This window comes from Tasmannia lanceolata, unplaced genomic scaffold (assembly GCF_043159265.1).
Source record: "Tasmannia lanceolata isolate RefF3 unplaced genomic scaffold, GAP_Taslan_0.1 ptg000044l, whole genome shotgun sequence".
Classification (NCBI taxonomy): domain Eukaryota; kingdom Viridiplantae; phylum Streptophyta; class Magnoliopsida; order Canellales; family Winteraceae; genus Tasmannia; species Tasmannia lanceolata.
Window position 1 is genome coordinate 22,237,523 of NW_027518721.1, and position 18,678 is coordinate 22,256,200.

An 18,678-nucleotide genomic window follows, 5' to 3' on the forward strand; every position below is an offset into this window, starting at 1 on the left:
GTCCTAGGTTGTTGTGGAATAAGAAGCCTTCGTATCTTAATGCATGTATTTAATTTATTCGGAGCTATTAGAGCGGGATCCACTTTTTGGGGAATATGAGTCGAAGCAATAACAAGAATATTTCTAGTGGAACATCTTTCACAATCTCTAGAGAGATAGTTCACTAATAGACCGAGGGATAAGTAGTTGTTTCGTCTAGTTCAATAATACCGCTTATCCTAGTGAGTTTTACGGGCCCACTGGGCCAGAAGCTTCTCAAGCTCAAGCATTTACTTTTCTAGTTAGAGACCAACGTCTTGGGGCTAACATAGGATCCGCTCAAGGACCTACCGGTTTAGGTAAATATCTAATGCGTGAGTTTCATTCTTGCGAACGTACTCCCCAGGCGGGATACTTAACGCGTTAGCTACAACACTCCACGGGTCGATACACACAGCGCCTAGTATCCATCGTTTACGGCTGGGACTACGGGGTATCTAATCCCATTCACTCCCCTAGCTAAAAATCTTGGCCGTATGTTATTATTTCAATTTCCCAAGTGGTACGAGGATTTGAAGGAGTGGAATAAAGAAATGCATGTTAAATGCACCTATAATGGTGTTCAATTATAATCTTTAGAGAGACTGCACATTATAGGAACCCCTAACAGTGCTCTTCCACTTAATTTTACTTCCAAAATCTCAAGAGATTTAAACGGACTGCATTGCACAATTGGGCTTACCATACTTGAAAAAGAAAAAGAAAAAGATCCATTCATGCTAAATTACAAAAAAAAAAAAAAAAAAAAATTTATGAAGAAATCTGCTAATTATCAATTTATGTCTGCCATTACAGTGAGCAAATCATACAAAGCCACAGGAGAAAAAAACTGCGATTAAATTGCAGCACCCAAATGCCCTCTTATATAGGACACCTACATAAACTCGAATCATTGATATGAAAATGCGGATTATCTAACCTGCGCTTATTCGCTTGTTCCAGCAACTTTTTTCTTCAATGCTTCAATATCAGTGGCTAATTCTTTTCGGCTCGACTGGGAAAACAGATGTTCTATGTCAGAAATAAGTGGTTTGTGATTCAGTGAATCAATTATTTTTCGATTGAAAGAATCAAACATTGGTAGACTTTTCTGTTACCTTGAAGAGAAGGTACCGATAGACAAACCAAGCAGTGTATCCAAGCCCAACTAACTCCAAAATCTTTGGAAGCTGGTGAGAAGCAACCATTACAAACAAGTTTACCAAACAATCTATTACGAAAAATAATTTAGGCCTTGTTCGTTTAAGATTATGACAACCGACTGTGGATACAAAATCGATTATTGGACTCCAAATGTTTAGGCCCTTTTCATCTAAGATTATGACAGTCGAATGTGTTGGAAAATTTGTTGAGGGTACTGTTGATGATAGAAAACAGAAACTTGTTGCTTCAAGGCGTGATATCACTTTCCTTAAGACAAGATTCGCCCCCACTAGTAGTGTGCAAAGGGGATCCGCGAATTGCCTCCAAGATACAATGAAGCCTAGTAGGGAAGCCCTACTAATGTTTGATGACGCGTAGCACTAGCGGAATCAAACCCGAAATGCCCTTCCGAAATTTCAAGCCTTAGAGAAATCTCTAGATTCTGTTTCTGCAGAAAAACAGTATCTAGAACAGTAAACAAAAGAAAAAAAAGTATGTAGAAATACTTGGGGATTTTTGTAGGAGTGTAGAAGAGAGTGTAAAGTCTATCAGAATTGCCAATTCGATTTCTATATGAAATTACTGAAGTTTGCACATTTTTATAGACCATCTGGTGTCTTTTCAGTGTGAAAAACACCTCTACAGAGCACCTTTCCAGAATGTTTGAAATCTGACCGTTAGATCGCACCCATTGATATTGAATGGTCCTGATCGATTCTAGAGGTGACTGTTGGTTTGAGTAAAACCTCTCTCCAACACAGTCATCATTAGATCAACCATCTATGGTGTGGATCGCACCCCCTTGGCACATGACCGTTGGGGGAAGGGACACAACCCATTTGATCACACCCTTTGACCGTACGTGCGAAGTGCAAAGTGCGCCCTATAGCCCATTGCCCACGCCGCGCACGCGCTCGCGTGCGCGTGTGCGAACGGTGCGTTGCACCGTCCCGCGGGTCCAACCATGGGTTCAACCCAATGTGCAATCAACAAGAGTTAGAAAATGTAGTGCTTTATAAGCCCTTCTCTTTCTTTTCTCTCATCTGGTACGGGACTATCTTTTCAACTACACTTCTACATCCTTTTGTAAAAGCAAATATTTCCAAAAAAACATTTTCTTTTTCCCAAACGCTTTTGATAAAATATTTTCCAAAACACTAAAACATGTAATATACATGATTTTGAAAATGCAAAATCACTAACAGAATGTGAGTGCCAAACCAATTATTGGACTCAAAATTATGTTTATATTTGAGTACAATAATCGGTTTAACAGTCACAATCGGTTGTTATAATCTTAAACGAACAGGGCCTTAATTTTGAGTCCAATAATCGGTTTGGCACTCACAGTCGGTCGTCATAATCTTAAACGAACAGGGCCTTAGAAATTCACATTGATCTGATGGTTAAGATTATTAGGACCAAGTTGCCACCCAAGAAAATAGGGAGTTAAAATCACCAACCAGAGGTACTGAGTTGATTGCACCAATCAAGATAGACGAGAGCCAAACCGCAACTATCGCTCCTCCTCCATAGACAATTACTGTAGACTTGTTTTCAAGTGCATCCCACTGTTGCATCAATAAAAAATGAAATGACTTAAGAATCAAGAAATGAACATAATCAATACTTCTCACTGGGGGAGAATGAGATTACTACCTTCTCCTTTAAATCTGAAAAGATTTCTTCAACTTGAACAGAACTGGTCTCTTCAGAGGAAGAGGCTCTTATCCGAAGAGGAGAAAATTTGCGTGACTCTGTTAACAAAAGAAAGGAAGAGCTTATCACCCATTCAAAATTCATAGGTCTCTCCATCAAGATATAAAAGCTATTGGGCTGACATACAGGCATTAAATGCTAGGAAAAAAAAATACCCTTTTGTTTTGCAGAAGAGGTTACTAGAAATAGACTCAAGAAAACAATAAGGCCCTGTTCGTTTAAGATTTATGACAAAACCGATTGTAAGTGTCAAACCTATTATTGTGCTCGAAATTACGTTTAAATTTGAGTCCAATAATCGGTTTTGCACCCTCACTCGGTTGTCATAATTTTAAAGGAACAGAGCCTTAATGGAAATGGATAATTCATTCCAGTCATTGCTCTAATTTAAGATAAATATATGAACTGCTCTTCGTTGACCCCAACAATACTGTAGCTTAACATTAAAGGTTTTAAGGTTTTTACTTTTTACAATAGAAACATCCTTGTGGGGACTCAACGTTTCAAACACATACAACTCATTGACAAGAGAACATTAAACCTTAAAAGAACCCAAACATTTTCACATTTGGTCATGTCATGCATATCAACAATCAAGACTCACTTGCAGGGATTATTCTGCAGTATATGGCAAAAAGAAAAGATCTAATCTTTTTTTTTTATGAGTGAAATTCGTTGAGCAGACTGAGAACAAGATAAATCCAGCTGAATCCCAGTGCACAACTAGAATATAAGTGAAATTCAGCAAAAAAGGTAGTGTACTATGTATTGCTTTCCACAATTATGAAATTCATATTCCTATTTCCACAGCATTTTGCTAGAAATTCTGTCATTCTGCTCAATAAAAGCATTCCTCACGACATTTTTTTTTTAACCCGGAAAGATAACGACACCGGGGTGGATCGGCAAATTTATATATATAAAAGTTGGGACCATACAAGAGGAGGGGAAACCTTCTAGCTATCAATACAGGAAGCCGTAGCCCTAGAAAGAGAGTAAGGAGGAGGGGAAGCCTCTAACTCGACAAAATAGCAAGCAAAAGCCATAGGAAAAAAACAGCATTCCTCACGACATCTCGGGAGGAAAGACCCCTAATACCCACAAAATAAAGAAAGGAAAATATGCTAATTATTTGTTCACTTACATAAAAAAGAATGAATAATCTTGATGATTATTCCCTTCCTTCAATACAAATGAAGAAAATTTGAATCAATAAAAAATTGTTGGACATATTTAATGTTCAAATGGGTTTGTTCTTACCAGACAGAACCATAACCTAAAGTAAAGTAGCCAAACATGTCAGAATGTAAAATTTCTGTTTAGCAAACACACATTCATCTTAAAGTTAAAGACCAACAACTAGGAGCCAACACATCTAGAGACACTGCCAACAAGGTATGATAAACCACAATAGGAATCACTTCCAAATCTTACCTTATGTTTAGTATGCTAGAACAAAGAGGGAAAATCCTACCTAAATAGTCTGGGTTTGACTAGCATATGGGGATACTAAACCCCAGGTTATGAAATCAAGCTGATAGTTTTATCACAGTCATCTTTATATCAATTTTGAGGGCTAATAAGAATTCTTGTTTTTATAGATGCTATGTTGATAAGAGGCAAAATTGAAGAGTGTGTCATAAAAATAATTATACAAGAACACCAACTAATTTGTAGAAACCTTAATTTATATTTCCAATACATTGCTAGCCTTACTAGATAGTGTTTTCTGATGAGTGAAGTTGAAATAAAACAAGACAAGTAAGACACTGAAAATCAGTGACCTGAATTAGACAAGCCAATTGTTGAATTTTGGGGAAAGCACCACATTCCCCACCTCCTTTTAATTTTTGTATTTACAGAAACTAAATTAAGGATAATTAGGTAATTTTCTCAGAGCTGATGAATCAATAATTGATTTTTGTTTTCTTTTACTACTACATTCAACTAATCAATCATGATATGCCCATTGCTTGAATCAGTTGACTAGGATTAGTTAATTGATTATGAATTTTGGTGAACCAATAATGATTTTTTCCTTTTACTAGAGTCAACTAATTAATCATAATATGCCCATTACCTCAGTCAGTTGATTAGATAATTGATTATGAATTATGATATGCCCCCACCAAACCAAAGCTTTCTAACCCCAAAAAACCCAACAACATATCTAGCATTCCACCATATTAGATAAGGGACAATTATATATCAAAAGAAAGGACAGAAAAATGAAGGAAATATAAGGTTGTACCTGAGAACTGAGAGGCAGGAATAGTGGAGAAACATGTATGGAAGAGGGAATGATGAGGTGGAAGTAAAAGTGAGCGAGACCGAGTTGAAGAAGATGAAAGACTAGGACCCAAAAAGGCTCCCATTGAAGCACCTGCATAAGCCATTGCCATGGCCAAGCACAAGCAAAGAAGCTCTTTGACCCTGAAAAGGCTACAAATTTGAACTTTCTTTCTACCTACTACTGGGTAGAGCTAAGAGAATTGGGTTGGGGGATATCCAAACACCAACCTGGAACAAACTCCACGTGGCACCAACTATAATTTGATTGGCCCTCTGTCTATCGAAAATCCACTGCTGTTTCCTGGCCTTTAATTTATAAGGACAACCTCTCTTTTTCCATAAATTTTTCCCCATATCCAAACAGCCCTTGGGCTCCTTACTAAAGACACTTACTGAACCCCACTTTTTTTTTAAAAATGACCTAGGGTATCCCTACTCCATTTCTTAGGGTGGGATTATTCCCTATCGATGCACGCAATCACCCACAAACCATGCACATCGGGTAGGCCTGGGGGATTCGAACTCGCGTCAATAGGGAGCAAACCCATGACTTTAAGCCAAAGAGCCACAACCGTACAGGTTTACTGAACCCCACTTCTACCCTGCTTACGAATATTTTGGTCATTTTATGAGTAAAAAAAGAGAAAAAATAAAATCACAAGCATTGAGCATTTAGATCTCTTAGGCTTAGTGTTTGTCGTGCATATGTGCTGACCCTTGATTCTCTTCCTCTTGCATGTTCTGAGTTAGGGATGGTTTTGTGCTTTTATTGTATCATCTTTCCCTCTCTCTAATATATCGGCAGTGGTCTCCATTAAACCCTAGCTTACCAATTAAAAAAAAAAAAAATCAACCATGGGTAATTTGGTCACAAATTGATGGAAAGACTGATTTGCAAAATTCTCTCAAATGTGATGACTCCATTTGTGAATTGATTGCTCTTGCAAATAAGGCAAAGCATGAGACTTCTTTTGTGGATGAAAATCCTTATATACTTACTTACTATATATAAAGCGAGAATCATGGGTTAAGTTCTTCCACTCTTTTGCATTAATTCCTTCTGTGTCCTGTACATCTTTGCATTAATTCCCCATGTATTTCCTTTCTTTAGTTGTGTGTGTTTTTGGTCATTTCCGCCTCTCCCATGCCTCTTCAGATACTTCTCTCATTCTTCCCTGTCCTATAATATGTTTTCTTTGAACCCCTTCTGTGTCCCATATGTCTTTTAGATAAAGTACCCATTACAACCATTTTTGGAAGGGTACTTTTGCCATTTCATTCGCCTCGTATACCTGCAAATACTTCCAAAACTGATTATTGGGCTCAATAATCTTTAACATTCTAAATCAAAATCTTGCTTTAATGACGTACATTGGGACGATTCTAAACCCATGATTATTATTTTTTTCAACTTCAAAGATGGTACCCTCTATTCTAAAGTGGGTTTCTCACATAAGTTGCCACTGAAAATATGGGAAAATGAGAGAAAAATCAAAACTCAAAAGGCTCTTCCAAAGCTAGCGTGCTGATGTTGACAGTAAATATTAATCAAATAAGGTAATCATCTATTCTGTAGTGGGTTTCTCACAGAAATTGTCACTAAAAACAACGAAAAAAGTGAGAAAAATTAAAACTAAAAAACCTTAAAGGTAATGAGACAGGGATATACTCTGATTTGAGTGACTAAGTCCTTAGTTAAGGAGGCCTAAGTACTGCTTTCAAATAAATTTCAGTGGTTTAGCATAATTACTTAATGATTGCGAAGTCCTTAGTTAGAGGTAGTTTATTTTTTCTCCTAGCAAATTGGTGCCTTCGGAAGTTCATATAGTTACAATCTCAGCCTTTTTAATGTTCTTTTTTAAATTTCACATATAGTTACAATCACCTCCAGTCAATATCTATGGGTAATGGTAATCCAGGTAGTTTACATGTTGGTGATGTTTGTTAGTATCAGTTGCACACAGCAACAAATTTTGAAATTTTTTCATTCTTTGGTCACTGATTATACTATATTGTAATCAATATAGCTATTCCATTCTTCTTCTCTAGCTACAACATGTAAGCTTCTATTTACTACTTATATACTGAACAATGCAACATGAATTGTGGTTTCACACTCAAACATTCTTCAAATCTCAGAATAGTTATAAACTAAAATTTGTTCAGCTCTGTGCTTTTATTTCCTTTAAGAAAATAATAATAGATCCTTGTATTTTTATAAATCGGTAGTCATACTTTTCATAAAGTTCCCTTTCTTCTTATTAAATTCATATGCAATCGAAATAGTTCATTAAGACACCGCACGTGCCTTTTAACTAGTAGGAAAAAAAAAATGTGATGTGGAAAAAAATGGATTTGCTAGTGACCATCGTGCAGAAGGCGTTTCGTGGATGGGCTGTTGCATGTGAGAGAAGCCACCGAGGCTCACTTTTCAGCAGATTTTGTCCTCATTCATAAGGTGACTGCTCTCACATGTAACAGCCCACCCGCAAAATGCCTTCTGCGATGGTCGCTAGCAAATCCTGGAAAAAAAAAAGGAAAAAAAGGGGGTAGAAAGTGGTGAGAAAAGGGGTGGAAACTAGAATGAGTGGGAGAGGGAGGGATAATTATCCATGGGCCAACTCAATCGAAGGTTTAGTCAGAACATGAACAGCGAGAATCTTGGTCCGGTCTTTATAGAGTAAAATTTGCACCCGAATAGATCTAGGTTCTGTCCAATTACAGGGTACGTTTTGGGCCATTGTTCAAAAATCATCTCCATATGATGATCTCAACCCTCCAATTTGAAGTAGGTTTCTGTAATATGTTGAAAGAATGGAGGGTTAGGATCATTCTATGCACATGATTTTCTAGGATCGGAATATTTAAGTTGGTACCCAACAAATGAACGGTTTGGATCATCCAACCATGTGAGCCCCACTGCATTTTTAACACCCCTTTATTGAATAACATGCGAGTCTATATGATTGGGGAGAGTCACATGACCCTTTTTCTTTTCCTTTGGGTGGTCCCCATCATTCATCTCCAATCAAACTGTCTAATAAAATTGCACCATAATATAGCATCTCACCTAGGGGTGGCAATGGTTCGGTTCGACCCCCAAACCGAACCGAACCGAAATTTGAATCGGTTTGGTTTTACCAAATCAAAACTGAATTTTCGGTTCGGTTTCGGTTCGGTTCCGCCAATTTTGCCACCCCTTACTCATAATAATTGGAAATATTCGGTTTCGGTTCGGTTCGATCCCCAAACCGAAATTTGAATCGGTTTGGTTTAACCAAACCGAAACCGAATTTTCGGTTCGGTTTAGGCTCGGTTCGGGTTCGGTTCGGCCAATTTTGCCACCCCTAATCTCACCATAACATTCCTCAAATAATTAGGTAAATTATACTTTTAATTCCAAGAGTGTATTTATTAATCTTGCTACTCCATTCAATTAGAATACATAGACATCTCCTTACATACGCACATCTAAGGAGAACTACACCAAGTTACCTATTTCATGTGTAAACTAACAATAGAAAAGTTTTTCTTTACACCCGGTTCCCAAGCTCTACCTCTTCCTTGGGCCGTACTTGTAAGGCCTTGAGAGTGTAGAACTTTGCACACATCACATAATACAAGAGATTGAAAACTTGCAACAATGTGATCAACCAATAAAAGTACTCCAATCTCCCCTTGTTAAGATTCTTGTTAGGTAGCCAATCCGTAGTCCTGTGGACTACAGTGACTAACACAGTACTAACATAGCTCCCGGCCGAAATGGCGGTCCAGAAGAGTGCCGTCGCCGTGCTCCTCATGCTCTCCGGCGACTGATCGTAGAAGAACTCCAAATGTCCGATCGACATAAACGCTTCCGCAATTCCATGAAGGCCGTATTGGGGAACAAGCCAAAATACCGATATGGGTATGGTAGCATGGGGGCTATCGATAAGGCCGTGATCCGCGGCTGCACGCTTCCGTTTAGTCTCGACAATTCCGGCGACAAGTGTGGCCAAGACGGAGATGGCGAAGCCCACGCCCATTCGTCGGAGGTAGGAGATACCTGTTGAAGTATGAATGATTAAATAACACCAACTCTTAACAGCTTAAGGTTTTGGAGTAATTAGTTATTGCCTCACGGCAGGTCTTGGGTTCCAAACCCAACAACTCCTTGATATTAAAAATGAGTTTTGCTAACGAGTGCCCTACGTGAACTTTTTAAGGTGCATTGGAAACATAATTTTACATATGTTTTCAATGAAAAAGTTTTAAAAATATTAGTAAAAATTCTCAAAACAATCACAAAAAAGTGTGTAATTGGTTGTTTCACAGAGTAATTAGCTATTGCCTCACGGCCATGGTTTTAAATTTCGACCTCGGCGAAGACCGAAACGAAATGGTACCAAAACCGAAATTTCTGAAATTTACCAAATTTTGTTCGAAATTTTGGAAATTCCGTCGACATCTATAATTAAATAATAATTTTTTATTCCGTTAACTAATTTTGATCGAAAATCGAATTTTCGTCCCAAAAATCCAGGATTTCGTGGGCCAATACCAAATTTCGTTCGAAATTTTGGGATTTCGGCTAAAATTTAGGTTTCGGATAACTCCGAAATTTTAGCCGAAACCGAAAATTTAATCCATGCTCATGGCAGGTCCTCGATCCATATTAAAAATGGGTTTTGCTAACGAGTGCCCTAAGGGCACTTGCTGAGGTGTATTGATTTTACATATGTTTCCAATGAAGAAGTTTTAAAAACATTAGTAAAATTCTCAAAACAATCACAAAAAAGTGTGTAATTGGATGTTTCACAATACCGCGGTTTAGGCCTGTGATCCTGCGGGCCACCGGAATGAGGATGCGGTCGTAGAGAGTTATGGTGGTGAGCATTGAGACTATGGTGAAGACGGACATTGAGCCCGGCGGGATCTCGAAGGACGGGGTGAGATGTCTGTTCATGGTCCGGGCTTGTTGTAGAGAGAAGGTTCCTTGTTGGGCCGATGCGGTTATGAGTAGGATTCCGGACGCCCATATCGGTCCCATTCGGATCACCGCTTTCAATTCCTCCACTCTGTGAACTGTGTTCAACCTCCATAGGTTTGGGGTTATGTCTGGTGCTTGGAATTTTATTTCATCCTCGTTAGTTATAACGGCAGCCTTATCAAAAAAGCTGCAACATAGAAGATGAGCAATGTATAAAAACTCAATTTGTTGATCATCGACTCATCCGAGTTGACTCAGTTTTGGCTGACCCAAGTTAATAAACACTCAAAAAAAAAAAAAAAAATCTTTTAGACACTAATTTCAGATCACTCTTCAGAAAGTGGAAAACCCAATTAGACACAAAAATAGAACTCAAATAAGCAACAAAAGTGGTCCACTGATATCCCACTACAATATTTTTTGATAATGACACTACTCATATTTTGCTGATAGCATCTTGAGTAGTGTAACAACTAGGGGTGGACATGGTTCGGTTCGGTTCGGTTTTGGGGTATACCCAGAACCGAACCATATATGTTTGGAACCGAACCGAACCGAACCAGAACCATATATAATCGGTTCGGTTCGGTTCGGTTCTGGGTTTACCCGACCTTCACCAAATGTAGATATTTTGCCTAAACGTATTTATAATCGGTTCGGTCCTGTTTATATATGAACTACAAATACTAACATGCACGAATTTGGAATAATCAGGCACAAATTTGCACAAATTTGGGCAATGCAAAAATTATATATGACCTACAAACATACACAAATTTGGAATAATCGAGCACAAATTTTGGGGGTGAATTAAAATTTTAAAGGCAAAGCAACACGTTAAAGAAGGGTGAATTAAAAGGGGGTGGGGTGATTTTATCAAGCGATGAGGCATTGGGTTTTAAGGTGAGGGTCGGTTCTCGGTTCCGGGTTCCCAAACCCAGAACCGAACCGAATTTCCATCGGTTCCAGGATATCAGAACCGGAACCGAACCATATGAATATGGAACCGAACCATATGTGCCGGTTCGGTTCGGTTCCTCGGTTCGAACCGGAACCATGTCCACCACTAGTAACAACCGATACAATCTAATTAAAAAGTGTACAACATTTGATGGTGCGTTGTGGAAGTAAAATATATAGTTGTAAATAAGAAACTTGAGATTCAAAATTGATTGTTAAACCAGCTTTTAGTTTCGTATGGGCCTGTAGTTCACTAGTTCTGGCGAAGGCTAGTGATATCCACACGACCATGTTTTGATATTGGGCGAACTCAAATTGTTTTACATGGTTTAACTAGGCTATTGCAATTCCTTGAAAGCCCTCTAAAGTCAATAATAAAGTGTAAAACTAGCCGAGTTCGCCCCATTAATAAAAGATATCAGTATAGAGCATGCAAGCTCTCTTGGTTTAAGATGTTTGACCATGAATACAGTGTGCATTCGAGTCTTTTGGGTATTCCAACACTTTCTCATAGAAACTGATTTCCTAGCGAGTCAACTCGTCATACCGGCAAGTGAGTCAACTCAAAAGAATTTTAAGTTGACTCAACAAGTTTTAGTACTGTATTAGATATTTACAGTAAAGAGGATCACAGAGAAAGAGAGAATTACGTTAACTGGTTAGTATGAAGAAGCTTGCCAGAGGCAGAGATGGCGGCGTCGAGCTTATCGTTCTCATAGAGCGAGTTTGGATCCGAAACCGGAGGCAAATTCCTCTTCCTAAAGGCGGCAACCACGACCTGAGCCAACCGAGTTAACGGGCTACCACATGGAACGTAGTTCCTATACAGAGGGAAGCCAATTATGAAGGCTACTATAGAGATAGCCATGGCAATGGCCGGAATCCCAAATCCCCATCCCCATCCAATATTATCCTGGATATAGACTACCACGGTTACAGCAACGAGGATAGAGAGGCCCATGCAGAAGTAGTACCTGTTGAAGCATAAATGATTAGATATTAATACCAACTCTAATAGCTTAAGATTTTGGAGTGATTGGTTGTTTCACTTGATATCAGAGTTAGTGCCTCGTGGCAGGGGTCATGGGTTCAAAACCTAACAACTCCCTTGATATTAAAAATTTCACATGTACTGTCAACCCAAAAGAGGGTCCACATGTGTCAGGCCAACCCAAAAAAGAAGGGCCACAGTTGAAGTATAAATGATTAAATAACACAAGGCCCTATTCGTTTAAGATTATGACAACCGATTGAGAGTGCCCAAGTGATTGTTGGACTCAAATTTAAATGGAATTTTGAGTCCAATGATCAGTTTAGCACTCAAAATAGGTTGTCATAATCTTAAACGAGCAGGGCCTAAATAACAATTTAAGCTTTTGGAGTGATGGGTTGTTTCACAGTACCAATTGAAGAAATTCCAAATTTTAGTCTTCTGGGTCGGATTGGATTCATCAAACTGTTCAGCGCCGAATGCCACCACACAGGGCCGAATGCCGCCTGAGCCCAAAGCTGTTAGGAGTAGTGATACGTAGAGGATGGAGAGCTGCCATGGAGCAGCCTCCTCGCATGTTTGGTTGCCAGTGCATGGTGGTGGTCTCAGATGTGGTAGAACAGCCGACATGGTCAAGCTTATCATACCCTGTTGCATAGTTTACCAAAATTAAAATCTGATATGGCGTGGAGAAATTATATTTCCACTCCTTTTGCTTGTCTTTTACAGGGGTGCAACTTGGGTCGGGCTCAACCTGAACTTAACAGGCTGGGTTTAACCTGATTTTGGCCCAGGCTGAATTGGGAAAAACCAGCCCAATTTAATTTCGAGTTGGGTTAGGGCTAAGGCCTTGGGCAACCCAACCTAATCGGACCTGGCCTTCATTCTCTAATTTTATTGTGATTTCGTAGGGCTATGTTTCATTTTTTGTTTTTTTTCATATTCCTCTGTTTGGCCCTAGCCCAACCCAACTCGACCCGATTTGGAAAAAACAGGTTAGAGGGGTTGGGTCAGGGTTGAAAGATTTAGATGTGGGTTGGGTTAGGGTTGACCATCCTTGACTTGGGGTTCGGGTTGGGCTATGGTTAGCCTCAAGCCGATCTAACACGACCCGAGTTGCACCCGAGTCTTTTCCCAAAAGGAAGTGCACCTCAGTCTTTTCAGAAAAGAAAAAAAAAATGAATTTCCACCTGCTTTTGTTTGTCTTTTCCTGACGATGAAGTCATTTTCCGTATAAAACAAAAAAAAAGGTGGAAATATCATTTCTCAAAGCAGTATTCTATGTATTTCAGTACAAACTACATATCATTTAATTTTTGTTTTGTGTGATATTTTCTTTTGGATTGGCGACAAATCTGGGGAGCCCATAAAGGCTAGAGGCACGCAATTTGATACATTATCCTTTTGTGTTTTTCGCATTAGAAAAAGAGAATGACATCTGCGCCATGTAAGGGTGTCAATTTTGGCTCGGGCTCGGAAGCTCGCTTGAGCTCGGCTCGAATCCTTAACGAGCCGAGCCAAGCCGGCACTCCAGGCTCGTTAAGCTTAACGAACCGAGCCCGATTTAGGCCAGGCTCTGCTCGGCTCGGCTCGGCTCGTTAAGAATTTAATATATTTAAATATATATATATATATATATATATATATATATATATATATATATATATATATATATTATATATTAATATATACACTAAAAGGGTTGTCCAGGGAGTGAAAGGGGGAGGCAAAATATGTCACTTCATTTTTGGAACCCCATTTGTTACTTGGACCACCCCCATAGTGTAAAAAAAGTAGTCAATTTACACTAGATAGGGCTGTCCAGGGAAGATGAGGGGTGTGAACTTAATATAACCCGAGCTCGGTAAGACTCGCGAGCCTGACCGAGCCGAGCAGAGCCCGAGCCTAGCTTTTGAGCTTAACGAGCCGAGCCGAGCCTGTCCAAGCTCGGCTCGTTTACACCCCTAGTGCCAAGGTCTTTCGATAAACAAGCACTCAACTTGTTTTGTCGTGTAGTATTTAAAGGGATTTCAGAGGATATTAGGGGGGAGGGGGGGGGAGGGGGGGGGGGAGGATATCACTGCCCTAAAAAAAGCCACAAACACCCCCCTCAATTTCTGTCTTTCTTTTTAAAAAATTTAGTCCTGATTTGTTCTCTATTTTGAGAAGATACTTGGAATCCAAAACTTATTATGGGACTCAAACAAAACCTTTGAAATCAGAAGGGGAGGAAGGAGAAGACCCATTACATATGCCAGACTATAGTAAAGATTTAGGGGGGAAAAAGGGGAGTGATATCTTCCCCCCCCCCCCCCCCCCCCCCCCCACGCCTCTCGGTGGATATTTTCCCCACCTTTAACAAAAATCATTAACTTTTATGCTTGTGGAGTTAACTGTTGCTTCTCCACCCCTTCATAAAAGTTAAACGAAAACTGTTAAAAAGGGGGGATATCACTGCCCAAAAAAACCCCGACAAAATCCCCTTTAAACCAAGAAAGATTTGTAAAAATCTTTAAGAAAGGGTAAAAAAGTGTAGCTAGCTAGTGTTTTATATTTCTATATATCTTGTTCTTCTTCATGGAAATTATATAAAAAATAACAGAAAATGACATAGGTGCATCTCTTAACTATCTGATATATCATGGAGGCTATGGTTATCGTCCAAAAGCGACCGGCGAAGGCATCGGCGATAAAGGCTCCTATCAACGGCGTCAAGCTCGCAGTCCCACCAAAGTTAGTGAGGGTATTAGCTGCCTTGGTTAGAGGCATATGTAGTTGTTGGGTTAAGTAGCTTATCATGTTAGCTCCAAAACCAACCACAGCCAATTTCTCACAAACTTCATTTGCTACATACCAACAAACACAAAATCAAATCAAATAACAAGAAGGAAGAAGAGGCTAAAATTTAATTATTAACCTATAATGAAACAACATATGAAAGATGAAGGGTATCAAACAACAAGAAGGAAGTTAAGCTAAAGTTTAATTAACAACATAATGAAACAATTAACTTACCAAAGATGAAGGGCATTGTTCTAAGCCCTCCTTTTTTTATCTTATGGGTTGCATTCCCTTCTTCATTTCTTATTACTTCCTCCATCTCCACCTTCTTCTCCATCCCCTACTTTCAATTCCACTGGTGAAAGGCAGAAGGCTAGGCCACTATAAATAGCTTGTTTGTAGTTATCATCTACTAGGTATTTACCGCTAGTTTTCTGTCCACATCCATGAAATTTCCTGAGTGGAGGGACATGTGTTATTCCTACAAACTTAAAAAGGTGTTTTGGGATGATACAGTTTTATTGTTTGTACGAGATTTTATACGATATGTGGCTGTATAAAGCCATATTTTCCAAAAAGTAGGGTACGACCCACATTATAGGATGATCCAAACCGTCCATTTGGAGTGCCACAACGAAAATAGCTTGTGCCCCAAAAAGCATTTCCATAGGACCATCCTAACCCTTCGATCTATATACGTTTCCATAATGTGCATTCCCTCTATAGATCGGAGGGTTAGGTTCATCCTATGGAAATGCTTTTAGGGGCACAACCTATTTAAGTTGTGGCCCTCGAAATGGACGGTTTGGATCATCCTATGGTGTGGGCCTTACCGTACTTTTTTGAAAAATACAGGTTTATACAGCCACACATCATATAAATCTCTGTCTGTACTGATCATATACAAGGTATTTACTGCTAGTTTTCTGTCCACATTCATGAAATTTCCTCATTGTGTTATTCTTCCAAACTTAAAGGGTGTTTTGGGATTATAGAGTTTTACAGTAAATTTGTTTCAAGGTGTAAGTATTTGGGTGGTCTCTCTTCTATACCAAGATTTTCTTTATAAACGAGAAATAAACAAAAGAACAAGACCTTATGTGGTTAAGATTTCGCTATCGGAATCTTGTATTCTCAGCATTGGATGCGAAAAGTGGAAGATGACATGTGGAAGAGACGTGTTATTTTAGAAGGACTCTGACAAACGGCAGTGGCTACACCATACAACCTGTTTTTTGGTGCAACCCTCTCACCACAACCTCTATAAGATAACAAGTCTCATTATTCTCGAAATACCCTCACTCTCTTTGGCAATTACGAGGATAGATTAGTGCAAAAAATCAGATAAAGCTATCTGGAACTGTAACCTGAAAATGCAAGATCAATATGGTTTTGCTAACATAGTGCCAGAAGGCAGATAAGGGCAAAAACTAAATAAAGCTATCTAGAAGCCACTGTTTTTTAAAAGGATAATCCAAAATGCAATTTACTGGTCCCCTGCTTGGTGGCATGATAGGTCAGTTGGGATCCTTTCATTTTATGAGAAATTTTTTAATCTTACCCTTTTGAGCTTGGTTTTTTGGGATTTTATGACATTTAATGTGGCATTGAATAGCATTTTAGTGTAACTAATCTAATGCTACTATACTCTAATAGGCATCATGTTATTGATAGAATAATCAGTACTCTTAAGCCATTTTAAACCTATATTTCCACGGCGAGTCGGTGTCAGAAATGCAAACTAAACTAAGTAGTGTCGAGATAAGACCAGGGAATACATTGGTCAGTGATGATGATAAGACCACAAGACATGCTGATGAAATTTGAGTCCTTGAACATGATAACCTTGGCAGATCTACCTCCTGGTTGCAAACATAATGGTTGCAAGTGGGATCTTTAGGAAGAAATTAAAAACTGACGGAACTATAGATAAGTAAAAAGCTAGACTAGTAACTAAAGGGCTCAAGCAAAAAGAAGGAATGGACTTCTTTTACACTTATTCACCTGTAACCAGAATAACCACTATTAGAATCCTTATTGCCATAGCTGTAATCAGTAACCTTGAAATCCATCAAATGGATGTCAAAACAGTGTTTCTGAATGGTGAATTAGATGAAGAGATTTATATGGATCAACCTGAAAGCTTTGTAATCCAAGGCTAAGAGTAAAAGGTGTGTAAACTTATAAAATCTCTATATGGTTTGAAACAAGCCCCAAAACAATAGCATGAGAAGTTTGATAGTGTTGTGTAAGTATGTCTCATATGGAAATGTACATATTCACAACAAGTGGAGATATACACATGTGGGAGGGATTAGGTAAATAGGCAAAATTGGGGTTTCTATACGATTTTTCGCAATATATTTTATTGTGTGCACTATATTACAATAGTTCGTACTCAGTACATATACTCAATCGCTATTGTGAGCTCTTTGGTATGGGACATCGGTCACCACACTGTACAAAGTGGCCAGCACACATACTGGAACTCATTGCAATACATTGATCGAAGTTAAGGAATTAATTGTGGAATTCTCAATTAACCCATATTTGATTTAAGTGTGTTTAGAGGCCTCAATTGATGCTCAACTCAACAAAGCCTTTGTCGCAAACTAGTTGGGGTCAGCCAGATTGGAAGAGAGCACCATGGTTGGACAATGAGTGGATAGTTGACACCTCTATTTTTTTCTCCATATCAGTGATTAGAATCCACATATCCAGAATCGATCAATTATCTGCGCATTTATCTAATTTATTTCTCAACATGGATCACAGTCCATTTCGAATTAGACCTTCCAACAAAGTGTCCTGGGCCTTACTTCCGTTGTTCATGATGGGGAAGCGAAGATAGCCAGGAGAGATTGATGGGAATTTTGTAGCTACCACAATCCGAATTAATTGATACAAAAACAACTGAATTAAATTGTAAAGGATGTTTTTGCTTTCATTGACAGCCTCCAGTCAAATCTAGGAAGCTCTTCAAATTTCGTGGCTACATCTGGTTGACAATCCGAATTAATTTTGGACCTTAGGATAATATATCCAATGGATACTATTTGATTTACGCGTGCTCAAATCATATTGATTAATGTAAATGACCCATTGGACGGTCCGAGTACAGCCCTAACTAGAACCAATCATCCCGTGGGCCCCACCATGGAGTATATGGTGGTCAGAGAGAGAGAGAGAGAGAGAGAGTTTTTACGAGACAATGTGGATATCTTTTTACCCATAAAAAAGTGTTTTTACAAGGCAATGGGATATGTTTTTACCCATAAGAAAGTTTTTTTTTTTTCGACGGGCAAGCTGGGGTTTGGCGGACTCCTACCAGATATATTAAAAAATCAACAAAGATACAACATGAAAGCAGGAGAGCAAGCCTCCTCACATCTGTAGAGGAGGTAAAAACATGTGGATATCTTTTTACCCATAAAAAAGAGTGGATGTCTTTATGCCAAACATGTTCTACCTTCATTAATCTTTTTTCCTACTTTTGTTTTAATCTTATGTCCTAATTTTGTTTCATCCGGAGTTCCTTTGCCGACTTCTGTCTTGTTCCCATCTAACTCTCCTTTTGTGTCCACAATAAATGCACATGTATTCGTGAGATTTTACATTATACGTGGGTGGTTTTTCAGTGTAATTGTACGCCCTCGAAAAAGAGTAGTGGGGCCCACCTATTTGGATGATACAATACTTTCATTTGTTGTTTCCTACTATACATAGTTGGCACCTTGTAAAATCATCTTTATGATGATTCTAACCCTTGTATCAGAGGAGATTT

The 18,678-nt window shown here is 38.8% G+C and overlaps 3 protein-coding genes across 3 annotated transcripts in view; all 3 read right to left on the bottom strand.

Moving 5' to 3' along the window:
- Window positions 1–788: 788 nt before the first annotated feature.
- LOC143863768 (protein CURVATURE THYLAKOID 1A, chloroplastic-like) lies at window positions 789–5,371 on the bottom strand. Its single transcript, XM_077374527.1, has 5 exons — window positions 5,153–5,371; window positions 2,842–2,939; window positions 2,646–2,753; window positions 1,137–1,208; window positions 789–1,033 (listed from the first exon to the last, which is right to left on the bottom strand). The coding sequence occupies exons 1-5, from the start codon at window positions 5,301–5,303 to the stop codon at window positions 965–967; spliced, it is 498 nt and encodes a 165-aa protein (XP_077230642.1). The 5' UTR covers window positions 5,304–5,371; the 3' UTR covers window positions 789–964.
- A 91-nt stretch (window positions 5,372–5,462) lies between these two features.
- LOC143863767 (ubiquitin receptor RAD23d-like) overlaps window positions 5,463–18,678 on the bottom strand; it is a 47,491-nt gene continuing 34,275 nt past the window's right edge. Inside the window, exon 13 of the mRNA XM_077374525.1 lies at window positions 5,463–5,473. The gene's annotated coding sequence lies outside the window, so the exon portion shown is untranslated. The remainder of the gene's footprint in view (window positions 5,474–18,678) is intronic.
- LOC143863223 (protein NRT1/ PTR FAMILY 3.1-like) lies at window positions 8,579–15,287 on the bottom strand. Its single transcript, XM_077373889.1, has 6 exons — window positions 15,129–15,287; window positions 14,742–14,959; window positions 12,526–12,761; window positions 11,773–12,096; window positions 9,997–10,349; window positions 8,579–9,238 (listed from the first exon to the last, which is right to left on the bottom strand). The coding sequence occupies exons 1-6, from the start codon at window positions 15,229–15,231 to the stop codon at window positions 8,727–8,729; spliced, it is 1,746 nt and encodes a 581-aa protein (XP_077230004.1). The 5' UTR covers window positions 15,232–15,287; the 3' UTR covers window positions 8,579–8,726.

Bases quoted from the DNA above. Each gene is read 5' to 3' on its own strand.
- LOC143863768 (XM_077374527.1), bottom strand. From the start codon at position 5,303: ATGGCAATGGCTTATGCAGGTGCTTCAATGGGAGCCTTTTTGGGTCCT. The intron at 2,940-5,152 runs GTACAACCTTAT...TTTTGTTAACAG, and splicing joins TCCTGCCTCTCAGTTCTCAG to AGTCACGCAAATTTTCTCCT. The intron at 1,034-1,136 runs GTAACAGAAAAG...CTGTTTTCCCAG, and splicing joins ATCGGTACCTTCTCTTCAAG to TCGAGCCGAAAAGAATTAGC.
- LOC143863223 (XM_077373889.1), bottom strand. From the start codon at position 15,231: ATGGAGAAGAAGGTGGAGATGGAGGAAGTAATAAGAAATGAAGAAGGG. The intron at 14,960-15,128 runs GTAAGTTAATTG...GTTGGTATGTAG, and splicing joins AACAATGCCCTTCATCTTTG to CAAATGAAGTTTGTGAGAAA. The intron at 12,762-14,741 runs GTTAAGAGATGC...ACTATGCAACAG, and splicing joins CCTCCATGATATATCAGATA to GGTATGATAAGCTTGACCAT.